We start from the raw sequence: 13,057 nt of genomic DNA on the forward strand, positions 1-13,057 counted from the left end.
ATCTCAATGCTGTTTGCTACAATGAAATTTCTGATTCGATGGAATAAGCGATGGAATAAGGTATTCGCATTATTTTACAAGCTGTTATAATATCGGAAAGGTTAATCAAGATCGGTATGAATAAATTCTGATATGACATCGCCGAGATTCGTACAAGCGTGTTACGTAATACGGAATTTAACTAAATTAACCGTAGGTATAAAGGACTGTTCGATTGCTTCTGACAAACGAAAATTTATCCCTCAACGAAGGAGCTGCGTACGACCGCAGATGGCGGAATGATTAATGTCAATTTAGGTAGTCGGGGTTCCGCACAATCCCGCGACGTAATGCACTGTGTAACGTATCGATATTATACGAATACGTGTATATAAATATATATGTACAGTATACATGTATAAACAATGTCATAATTCAAGTATCACGTAATACGAATTAACCAGATTCATATATGGCTGCCCGTTTGAATTTCTATCTCTCTGAATAAGGCGGTGTAATTAGGATCGTAAGAAAATCTCTTGCGTCATACGTTTGGCCAACGTTATTATTCGAAATTACACAATTATTAAAATTTTGGTTGGTATTAATTTTATCACAACAACACATTTCTTGTTATACAAATTTGCTTGCCGCGTAAGCGGTTGTTACAATCATACACGTTCTTTGCAAAATTGATCGCTCACGTTTCTGACCTACTCACGTATAAATATTACTTCATAACTAGCATGAAATAAAAAAACAAAATACACACACACGTACTAAAAAGAACGAAGAGAATGAATTTTCAAGGAAGAAAAAAAAAGAAATTAATACTTTACACAATTTTAACAAACAAATCATTGCAATTCGAGGCAATTATTGATTAAACCAATCATTCTACTAACGGATTGCCATCGCATTCTTTTTTCTTTTTTTTTTATTTCTCAACACTCTCTTGCATCGAATCGGGGTAAAATTAGTGTAAAAATATGGATTGATAAAGAGGAAAACCGCGGAATGAGTTTCCCGTAAGATTGAAATTATTGGGTGAGGAGTGGAGGGTTGGGGGCGATATTTATAAGAGCGTAAAACCGAGGAGGGCAAGGCTTCTTCAAAAGTTGCTGCAGGCACCAAGGCGAGAAAAAGGACGAAAGTTTTCTCTGTATTCGATTTTTCTTTTATTTCTTTTTATTTCGTTTATTTTTTTTTTTTTTTATCTCACCGCCTTTGTCAGGCGGCAACGAAGCGCGGTACGATTTTTGGCGGGGTGCGTCCTTTTCCTTAAGACGGCGATAAACTCTGCTAATAACTGCCGGCTGAAGGAGTTTCCCCGTTGTTCTGTTTTATTCAGCTCTTATTATTACAATAATACCTACTCATATTACTATATATATATATGTACACTACACCTCGAATCTTCCTCTGAGCGAGTGTGTGTATATTTCTTGTTTCGTTTCTTTTCCATCTCGGTGAAACGAAATTGAAGAAAAAAAAAAGAAAAATTGTTAATGAATAATCATGACGGTAATGATAAAATGGAAAGGGATGAAACGAAGCAAAATTAACCTCGGCCAAGAAAGCGTTATTGTGAGAGAAAAACTGAGGCTGTTTCAAAATCGTAAAAATTACATAAACAAATTGATTCTGTTTCACTGACAATGAGAGAAAAAAAAAAAAAAAATCGTTCAAGTGTAAAATAACACTCTATTTCAGATAGCTTGGTTCAATCCTAAGAGAAAAATTAAAAAAATTAAAAGAAAAATAGAAACGCTTATTTCTAAAATTCGGAAAAAGAACAACAAAATTAATTAAAAAAAAAAAAAAAAGGAACCGATAAAACAGGCTATTATTTGACGATTAAAATTATACACATAAGTTTGTTCCACTATATAATATAAATATTTTGGTAATGAAAAAAATTTCGTCTGAAATTTAAATGGAAACTTTTTCCCGAGTTTGCAAGTGTTGAAAAAAATTACCAGCAATACATCACGCGCATTGATCCTTCGGCCCTCTAATTGTAAGCCGTTTCTCTGAGAGGAGGAGGAGGAGCCGTCAGAAGCAAGGATCTCCCTGCCATACCACTGTAGGTACCTTTCATGGAAAGTTCTGAGCCCCCTCGTGCCGTACCTTCTGCACCTGGAGCAGCTATCGGATAGAAGAGAGGAAGTTGAAGCACTGCCAGGACTCGCCGCCCCTCGTCCTCGTCCTCGTCCTTGCCCAAGGATCCTCTGGGCTGCAACCATCCCTCGACATCCGTATCGGAATGTTTTGAGAATTACCCCGCTTAACTATCTGCTCGAAAACCGAGGGGCGAAGAACCGCCGCCCGTCTTTGCTTTTTCGGTGGAAACTTGGGCGGATTTGATGAATTGCACCCGCGGTTTACAATATTCGACAAAGTTAGTCGCTGGCTCCTACCAGAACTTGTTTCAATCCGGAAATTACTCCTAATTCCTGATACCTCGCATTAGAAATTTCGAATTTCTTAACCCTTTGATTCGTTCTTGTCAACGATTTTCTACACACTTTTCGATGCTTGGACAATTTTGAAACACACGTTTTTCCCAGTTCTCATAGTATAGTAATAGGTTTTCAATACACGAGAGCAATTATTCCGATATATATGGAAGTTGGAAACAAATTGTAAAAATCGAAGGATTGATTCATTTTCGAGAAAGTCAACCCTCTACACGTTACATATGTTTTACGTAAATTGTTAGTTTTCGAGTCTCGCTGATTACGAATCTGATATCAGATTTTGAAAATTCAGTACAACGAATTCAATCAGCGACCCCGAAAATCCCTGCATACAGTTTTTTGAACGTATTCGATCGGATTTTAAAACTTTTGTTCACTACCTTGGATCCGCCATCTTGAATTTTGAAAATCTGATTTCACCAAGTTCGCAAAATCTTTTCTAAAATCCCGCCAAGTTTTATAAATTCTCACCAAGTCTGGACTTGGTGGATTACTTTTAGAGTCTCATGAAGTCTCGTCGAGTCTTTTGCTAAATTCAATGTTATAGCTTCGGTTCGCGTATAACAAGTCGGTATTTTCTCAATTAAGGTATCAAATCTGGATCAACGCAGAAATCCATGTTGAGCTTACATAAGCTCTGTAGGTATTCTGCGATAAACAAACCGAGGTACAGTTTGCGGGTATGCAAAATCAGGGGAAAATGAAGAACCGAATAGACCGAGCAGTGATTGTAAACTTTTTTTTTTTTTTTTGTTTCTTACGGAACCAAGTTTATCTTCCGTAACACTACTTACTTTTATTGACTGTGTAAATCGAATTTCCTTCCATTTCACCTTTAAAAATCACATTGCGGATAAAGGAATGAAATATTTAGAAAAAAAAAAACCGATAATCCCTAGCGTTTGCATAACGACAAAACGAGATAGCAAATTATTGCGAGGAGAAGGAAAGATCAAATTCCAGGGCCACAGGCCTGGAAAGCCTGGAATCGGCAGGAGATTTTTGATTTGATCGTGAAAAAGACTGAAAATATCAGTTTTATATCGTGTGAATTAGAAATGATTTTTTTCAGCTAACAAGTTTACTTTCTTTCGTCGAGAAAACAAATTGGTCTAGACTGACGTTCTTTTACGTTGTATATTTTTGTTCTTCGAATTCGAATCGAATTTGAACCGAATATAGAGTTAATAAGCTGAACGACTCGGGTTTCAGTAACTTACTAGAACTGGGAAAATTTCCAGGAAAATCTGGAAATGTGATTGAATTTTTTTCCCAAAAATTTGTTGCCACCCTGAATTCTGGGTTTCATTATACCCGCAGATAATTGGACTGATCGAGATTTTTCGTTACGCTTGACAATTTCTGAGGAAGGTAGATATTTTTTTACAAATCTGTTTTTATGCATCCCTGATATAATTGGCCCGTTGATCAAGATCGGATAATTCTCCGCCTAGTTTCATACGTTATAACACACGTCAACGGCGTTTATTCGCTTGGGATAAATTTCAGGCGTGAAGAAGAGATCTCTGGTGCAGTGTGTGCCGACTTAATAAAATGAGACGTTTCGACGCGGGGTATAAGCATTGTTTGAAAGAAGATTCGACGAACTTGGTCCGAGTTTTCCCTCCTTCCATTGCTTGGAGGGAAGAAAGCTGGCGAAGTGCGCTACCAGCTCCGTGCAAGATGAGTGTAAATAATATGCTAATCCACCTGCACCCCGAGCTTCATCCCCCTCCCCTTTTCGAACATCCCTCGATGTCTCTCCACTTCTGAGAGGCTGCTCCTATTTCTACGTAATCCGTCGCGGAGGCGGACTAATGCAAGAATTTGTTATTTAAAAAGAGAGAATTAAGAGAGCGAGGTGAAGGCAAAGAGAAGGCTAAAAAACAAATTCAGCTTCGAAGAAATACGGGATACACGTCGATTCTGTCGGAGTTAAATTTAAGGAGATTGGCTCGTCAAAGATATATGTATATACGCTTTTCATTCATTTTATTAGAATATAATCCTGCATTGAATATACTTGTCAAATTATTCTAATCGTAAGCTACGAACGTGTCTTAAAAATTTTTGAAAATCTATAGCGAGTAACGCGATGTTATGGATTATGAAAGATATTGTCGGATGCGTTAATAATTATCTAGGATCGTTGAGGACGCAGTAAAATTGAGGAGGTTTAATATCAAAGCGACCGAACATCTGGAATAGACGCTCTTTATTTTTCCCAGTTCGCGGAGCCGGTTGAAAGCCGGTCTGAAAATATATAGTACCTACTGTAAATTGGTTCTCTTATTGCTGCAGAAGGGAAAGATTAAAGTTCAATTAAAGATTGAGAACAGCTTGGTTGGGGATTTCAGACGTCTGCAAAACCAGAATTAATAAATTGTTGCACATCCAGATGTTTTATTTCTCAATAATCGACGTTTCAATCTCGTCCCGTCTCTCTCTCTCTTCTTATTTTCTATTCCCAACGTTTCTTTTTATCGCGGTGAAAATAATCCCCTAGGATTTATAATTCACGGGCGAAAACTTGGGTAGGAAAATTTTCAATACGTGTTATAAATTGTTCGGTTTTAATCAATCCCTTGTTTAATGCCAGTAAACCCCTCTCCAGCATGATTCATTATCACCGACCTCATAAAGGATCATTAATATTATTCCTCAGACAATGTAACATGCTTTCGCACTAACCGTATAATAAAAAATAGACATCCCAACTTAACTTAGTTATTATACGCGTGTACATAGTAGGTACATACCTATAACCGCGTTATACACACCGAGAGGCGAGCTGCTGTCCACGCAATTTCTGCACATCTGATAAGCCGCGTGCCAAGAAGGCCGAAAAACGAAAAAAAAAAATGGAAAAAAGAAACGCGGAGGGAAAAGGATGAAGCGAAAGAGAAAGAGAGAGACGGAGAAGAAAAAAGAAACGGGGGGAAAATACGATCGAGAAGAAAATGAAGAGGAAAAAAAGAACACCGTGGTGTCTTTCGCTTTTTATAATCTTGTCTGACGTGTAATTTCGACCGCATAAACGCGGAACTTTATACACAGATCCGAGTTGTATCATTAAAAATTTTTATAACGCCAATACGGCTTATATTTTATAATAAACGCACGTCGCGATCTGATATTAATTAATCACTCTACCGCGTGGCTCTTAATCATTATAATCTTTTTAAGATCGATCGGTGGAAGTTGAGGGAGTTGAAAAAAATCACAAAAAACCAAAAAAAAAAAAAAAAAAAAAAAAGAAAGACAAAAAGAAAAAACGTCACGAAGAGTTTCGTTGAATACCGCAGCTTTAACTAGGCATTTTTTCGCACGGTCGTATACATATTCTATCGGCGAATAAATGCGCAATACACGGGAGGGCGAGTGTGTCCATAAAATACATCAATTTCAAGGGTCAGTCAGCAAGACGGGCAAAAGGGTGGAGAGAGTGTGCTTGAAAAAGCGAAAGAGGGTTCGCTTATACCCGAAGCCCTCCGAGACGGCGAGCCCGTCGTGAACAATCATAAAAACTAACGGTTCAGGGGCTGGCGGGGGATGTTAAGAAAAAAGCATCCCGTACCGAGATGTAAGAAAACGAAAGATCCCCTACTCTCTTAATTAATAGCTTATTTACATAACGTTTATGATTAATTCAAGATAAAAACAATACATAGACCGCCATTAATCAAACGGTGATGTGTACTAATGATTCCGATCCCTTGACTCGACCGCAGCTTGACGAATGCAGGGGTAGGTACGAATATCCATCTTTTAACCGTGCCGCGTACAAACGTTTGGATAATCTGTAGTTGATACCCGCGGAACCAATTCGTCAGCATTTCCTCGACGGTTTTTCCTTTTTTCCTTTTCTCTCTTTCATCTCGCGAATTTAACCAGTCGTGCTTTCGACGGAACGTGAAATAGATCGGAATTATCGTCGGGCGTTCAAGGGGTCGGGAATTCGGTTTAAATGTACATTCAGAAAGGGTGAGTGGCCGTGCGGTATGCCCACGCGTTTATAGAGCAATTACACACGCTTATAACCTCGCTGTGTACCCCGGAGTGCGATAATCTAATTATCGCAGTTGGACCTCCCGTTAGTGACTAGAAAAGCGTACAGTTAGTTATAACAAGAGGGACGAGACTCGGACTAATAATAACACGGACTCACCGCTGTGAAATCGTTAAAGTTCAACGATGTAATGTTAACGAAGGTAACGCATTATCGTCATGGAAAATTATTGTTTCTCTTCAATTTTTATTCCACGAACTCGTTATCAACCGCAATAGTATGTCTCGATCGGAAAACGGCGAAAGAATTACATTTCCGAACGAATTTTAACGCTGTCGAAAGATCAATATGGCCGCCGTTATCCCGTTTCGAGTTTTATTTCGGCTATACGTCAATATTTAGAACTTGCTTGGTAGCGAGCGCTGTTTTGCGGGAAAAGGAATAATGGCAAGAATATTTCATCGCTGGTTTTCATGCACCTGCGAAGCCTGCGAAGGAAGAATTTGACTTTGGAAATTCCATGTCTCGTCCGCCACGAGCCACGATGTACCGAGGTATTATACATCGTGCATATTACGGTACACTTTTAAGCTCATTAAGTTTCGTAATTCGCGGTATCCTGCAGCGTCCCAAGGTACAAGAAGTTTCCGCTTCTCTCCAAGGTTTAAATTTCGAACGTTTCAGCCGCACTCGGTCTCTCTAGTTCTGGGTAATTTTGACCAGTTTCGGGGAGAGAACCGGATTGTGGCGGAGGGTTGATGCGCTTGGTGACCGCGATCGCGGTTTGATCATTAGTCGTGTATTATGTCCGCAGGCCAGAATTTGCTCATTGTTGAAGACGCGGGAGCCAGTGAAGCGGGAATAAGACGGGGCGGGAAGATTCTTCCTCGGCTCTGCCTGCGGATCTATCTGTATAATTTCTATACATCCGAGGCCCGATAATAAGGGCATAAGGGCGAATAATACGCTTCCCCGGATAATAATTCCCCTGCGAGTAGAGAGAGGAGAGTCCAAAAGTCTTAAAGATCCTCGAACTCTTCACAGAAGCTGGCGACGCGATCGCAAAAGACATTAAGAGGTGACATGAAATTTCCCAAGGTTTGATTATTACTCACGCTCAATTTAACTTATAGAGACGCCCGCCAACGCGAGTCTCTTACCCGTCCAAAAGGCATAAAGGCATCCTTCGGCATAATTGATCACTGAATAGAAACTCACCCTACCATTCTCACCCACCAGCTCGCTCCTTTTCTCCTTCTCATTCTCCTTCTCTTTCTTCTTCTTCGGATTTCTCAACACGTTTTTCATACCCTAGCTATGCTATTTCGCCGAACCCTTCGTTATATACTCCCTTATATAGTTTTCGAATACCGTTCGGATATCCACATATGTTTATTGAAAATCACCATCCGCTGTGTCGAATAAGTTACAAGTGAATCTCGTATTTAATTATTAAACTCATTTTTCATACTGGTTTTTTTACTCTATATCCAAACTGACAGCTTGCACGTGGTTTGCCGAACCTTGATACTCGCGCACCTTTCCTAAAGCTAACACCATTTACTCTCTTTTCAATGACATGTTGCTTAGACACACCTGTTTTTTGGATCACAGTCATTATTTTCAAAGCTTTCAATGTCGAATTCTTATCTTTAAACTACCTATTCTTCGATATCTGTATTTACAAACTGCATTTCGGAACAAAAATTATTGGGATACCGGATTCTACATCAAAATTATTACAAAGACGATCTTTGTAACGAGAGCTTATGATCAAAGCTTCGAATGTTGATGCACGTTAATAATATTCATAATCAGGAATTGTTAAATCATGTCTTTCAGTGTCGGCACACAAGTTACCAAAACATGTTCATCAATTTATCGAACGGTAGAAGAAAAGCTAGTTTACCGGCAATTGGCAATTGATAGAATAAATGTTGTTCAAAATTACAGATAGTATGGTGAAATATTTCAAAAGACGGAACAACGGAAGTTCGTTTTAAAGTAGTTTCCGACTTTTCTGTAGGTAATAAAGGATATTTCTTACGATAACTCGGGATAAAGGTCGCGGATGAAGAAACCTTTACAGTATTATTTCAAGCGATATATTTGGATAGTGGCATATTATCTTTGTTTGAAAAGTTTATATCAGTTTACTGAATTTTCAATTTTAATTCGTCGCCGCACTATAAAAGTTAATTTACATTCTTCATGTGTTTTGTACTAGGTTTAACCAATTCCGACCATCATCGGCCGCTGAAGCCGGGATTCTGATGTGCACCAACCGTACGGAATTTTTATTATCCTCCGCTATCTCCTCGTACTCCGAAGTGGTGGGTACAACTATGGTAGAGCCGTCTTCGCCGTCGTTGTAACTGTAAACTTCCTCGATATGTTCGGCTGCCTCGGTTTTGCATCCCATTACGTCACTTTCAGCAAAATCAATCTGTGAAAAGAAGAAATTCAATCGTGTTTCATCATTCATTACGATTTCAGCTTTCATTTTCAATTATAAATCAAGCGATTTTCGTCTTTATTTTACGCTTTCATTACCTGCCCGTCAACGACGAGATGCTCAACTGCCTCTTCGGTAATATTCTCTTCCGATGGAATGCTCAAAACATTTTCTTCCTGGTATATCTGAGCACCGTCTTGTATGATCACGTGATCTTTCAATTCAGTTATATACAATTCTGTCTCCTGCGTCACGGAAGCAAAGTTGCATGGATCAATCTCATCTTATTATCAAAACTATAAAGTAAAGGGACAGTTGGTTTTAGGTCAGGATAGGACATCAGGAAGGTGTTAATGGACAATGGATCGGGAATCACGTAAAGAGATCAAATAAACATAAATAATTTATAAAGATAGAAAGCACACCTGTTCATTGTCATCGCCTTCCATCAATAGTTCCACATCAGCATCGGGTAAAGTAATAACTTGGTCGTCGTCTGTTGTTAATCGCGGTTGATTCACGACAATCGTATCGTTTAAATGCCCCTGACAAGAGGAAAAGTAATAAGGTGTAATTGATGTAACAGTTTTTTCGAAATACCCGGAAGAACATAATTTCTTTTCTACCTGTGTCTGCATGTGGGTGTAAAGCAAAGGTTTTCTCATGAATCCCATCCCACACACTAAACATTCGTACGGTTTTTTATCGCTGTGTATAAATCGGTGCGCATTTCTGTTGTCCCTACTGTTAAAGGCTTTTCCACATACCTGAAACAGGTCATTTTGAATTTTTAAACAAGTCAAAATGAATATTAGCCTACTTAAAAGAAAGAGCAGTGATGCGCCGACTGAATAACTCACTTCACAGAGATAGGGTTTTTCACCGGTATGGATCCGCATATGCTTCTTAAAATGTTCAGGATAAACAAACGTCGCTGTACAAGTTGGGCATTTGAATGGTCTTTCACCCGTGTGAGCTGCTTTGATATGATAATCCAAAAGCCTACGCCGCTTAAATCCTTTCCCACAATCGTTACACTTGTATCTTTTGTCATTGTAATGTGTTGCGCGTTTGTGAGACTGCAGATTCGACCTTTGACTGAAAATTATAAATTATATATTAGACTTAGAATTCGATCATGAACCTCGTGATTATTTCCCCTCCACATTTCCTTAAGTCAGAGCAAAATCTCCGACTTAAGTCCTTTCATTCAATATTCACCTAAACGTTGCTCCACAAAATTCACACTGGTACGGTTTTTCCCCGGTATGAGTTCTCTCGTGATCCCTTATCTCTGCCTTGCGAGCAAAGGCTTTATTACATATTCTACATGTGTACGGCTTATAACCAGTGTGAACTATGTTGTGAACCTCAAGATTATGCGGTGAGCCGAACGCTTTTCCTGATGACAAATTGAATCAGGTCAGTAGTAGATGGAACCAGTCAATTTTTGGTATTTTGTAACATATTTCAGTATTATTTTGCGCTCAAACTCACCGCATTGATGACAGACGTACTCCTTTACTCCGTTATGCGTTCGTTCGTGTTGAGTGAGGTTCTGCTGGCTCAAAAATGACTTGCTACACTGACTGCACTCGAAAGGCCTTGGCCGTACTTCATGGGTCTTTACGTGCGCCTTGTAAGTGTATTTTGAGGCAAAATCTTTGCCACAAGTTTCACATACATAAGGGCGAACTCCAGTGTGAGTGTTGATGTGCTCCTCGAGTAAATTTCTCGAACTGTAAACGGAGTAAAACTTAAGTAAAAACGGGGGTAGAGCAAAATTGTGCAGCTTTGCGTAGAGAAAAAAAAAAAAAACTCACCTGTATCTTTTTCCGCATGTTTCACATGGCCAAGATTTAGATTGAGGATAATGAATTCGTTTGTGTATCCTGAAGAGTCGTAAATTGCTGAATATTCTATTGCAGACTTCGCACTGAAAGTCTCCTTCCTCGTTTGCTACATGATCGTCAAGGTGAACGGAAAGCTCGTTCCTTTTCCGAAATTCCATGCTGCATATGTCGCAGATGTACAATCGCGCGTCGTGTGCATTTTTCAAATGCGTCATGATTGATTTTGCGTCACCAGTCCCTCGTTCGTCGTCATTTGTGCACAGTAAACACGTGTAAACACTACCGACTCTTACCACCATCTGAAAATATATTCGATAAAAAAACTGAACCAGTGATTCGGCAAGTTCCGTTCATTCAATGCATTGATCACTTACCGGCTCTTGAACGGACTCTGAAGACTTGTTGATGGTTTTGCCTTTTTTCGAACTGGCTTTTCGTCCTTCTGTATTCTCACTGTTCTCCTCACTTTCAGTCTTTATAGCTATAGGGTCAACCTCGCTACCTTGATCGGTCGCCAAATCCTCACTTCCAAAATCCCCCAGGTCATCTTTGGATGTCTCATCGTTCTGCGACAACCAAATATAAGTGCATAAACAATTGGTTGTCAAGGAAGAATGTAATTCTCCGTTTTAAAATACAAAAAAAAATTTTATTTGCATCTGTTGTCGCATACTTTAATCGTGCTGTCATTGTCGACAATTTTCTTAACGTCTTTCTTCTTCAATTTCTGGTTGACTTTGGTCTTGTCTGGTGACTCAGAGCTCTGTGTTTCAGGATTCTCAAGGTAATCATGGTCGTTATAATCTTCTTCCTCTGGATAAATTATGTTTGACACTTTCCCAATTGTTCTCTTGTAATTGGTAAATATTTCCAACTTTACTTCAGCTAGTCTGCCTTCTAGTTCATCAATCTGTAGTAAATATAAGTAATTTGAATCATTGAAAGAGCTGGTGGCTAACATTTTGTTTACGCGTAATATCGCTTAATTATGCCCACCTCGTTAAATAACTTGAAGCACTTTTTACACATAACAAGAGAATGCGCGGTGTCTTCGGTTAATTCTACATCGAGTACGGAACATATCGTATTCACTAAAGGCTTCTCCGTAGACCCGACCGAAGTTGATCCAAATATTCGTACGCTGTTTCTTGTTGATACTCCAACTTTGCTGTTGCATATCAAACAATGCGTACAGTCTTTTTCCCCGTCAGCTGTCATCATTGAAGCTGCTAAAAAAACATCGGGGAGACATAGAATTGAACTTGACGCTTAGCGAGTATAAAATTGTGCAAAATTATATGGAATAAATTGGTATCGTTAAGTGAAAGTCAGGAAATATGTAATATTTGGAAAATTTTAGCTAACCTGACTTCGGTCAAGGTGCGCTTCATTTCGGTGATTTTTTATTTTTCTACTTTTGATAAATGACGGGGTATTAGGAAGTGGAATGCATTGAGGTTATCGAAGTGTTTCATATTGATTAGTGTGAATAAGCGAGTAAAGTGAGAAACTGAATTCGCAAAGTGCAACGTACAGCACAAAATAACCCTACGATCGAAAGGAGACATATCGGGTGAAGTACGTGGTGTAAGAGAGGTAAATTTCGTAGGAAAAAATATGTTTATCCTCGTTAAATTACATGCAAGTTTGTAATGAAGATATAAAAAGTTGCCAGCACTGACTTGTAACTTTAGTTCTCGTCAACCCCAGAGATTGGCAGCGACCAAAAATATCAGAGAAACAACCTCCTCCTCCTTGGACAGCACCATTTACATCCCCATGATCAGAGAAAGACGCCCGCAGTCCCGTGATTCGATTATCGAACGAAAATCCTCTGTCGTCCCCTGGCCGTCTCTCTGTTAAACCAAATAGAAATGCAGTGACGATAGAAGCGAAAACCGACGAACAGTGATGTCAAAATGGCGCCGCTCAATTCGCCTCTCGTATTTCAACAATGTATTTGTCTAAGCAGCATTCTATTCGCAGATTTATGCGATACGCATTCAAATTCTGCATATTTTCATTCGCGAACAATTCAATGTATGTATATACGTACGAAAGAATATAATTATGGCGATACGACCATTGGTAGCAGCTGCTCAGCGTCATCGAATAAAATATAATACAGAGAAACTACCTTCTGCGTGTTTTTCACTCGACCCCGACGTACGTGGTTGTTCAAGTGGTTTGCTTGGAAAAGGCTACTCGTCTATTGATGTCGTTTGGTTTATGACTAAAGTCGTCGTACTCTTTCCCGCCCTCCCCCCCTTGGTAGCCGCAC

The 13,057-nt window shown here is 39.2% G+C and overlaps 1 protein-coding gene across 5 annotated transcripts; it reads right to left on the minus strand.

Annotated features, from left to right (window-relative positions):
- Nucleotides 1-8,557: 8,557 nt before the first annotated feature.
- Nucleotides 8,558-12,999, minus strand: LOC107226703 (zinc finger protein 436). 5 transcript variants are annotated; one of them, XM_015667603.2, is made up of 13 exons: nt 12,914-12,999; nt 12,459-12,632; nt 11,773-12,005; nt 11,450-11,686; nt 11,151-11,342; nt 10,747-11,075; nt 10,421-10,662; nt 10,145-10,325; nt 9,784-10,021; nt 9,550-9,690; nt 9,349-9,468; nt 9,022-9,168; nt 8,558-8,914 (listed from the first exon to the last, which is right to left on the minus strand). In XM_015667603.2, exons 3-13 carry the CDS (start codon nt 11,995-11,997, stop codon nt 8,678-8,680), a joined length of 2,289 nt encoding a protein of 762 aa, XP_015523089.1. In that variant the 5' UTR covers nt 11,998-12,005; nt 12,459-12,632; nt 12,914-12,999; the 3' UTR covers nt 8,558-8,677. The 5 variants fall into 5 exon arrangements, with proteins under 5 accessions (XP_015523089.1, XP_015523088.1, XP_015523092.1 ...); XM_015667602.2 differs by lacking the exon at nt 12,914-12,999 and adding an exon at nt 12,833-12,847; XM_015667606.2 differs by lacking the exon at nt 12,914-12,999 and having other exon boundaries at nt 11,773-12,002; nt 12,459-12,736.
- Between the last annotated feature and the right edge of the window lie 58 nt (nt 13,000-13,057).

Source organism: Neodiprion lecontei, chromosome 7 (genome assembly GCF_021901455.1).
Source record: "Neodiprion lecontei isolate iyNeoLeco1 chromosome 7, iyNeoLeco1.1, whole genome shotgun sequence".
Lineage (NCBI taxonomy): Eukaryota > Metazoa > Arthropoda > Insecta > Hymenoptera > Diprionidae > Neodiprion > Neodiprion lecontei.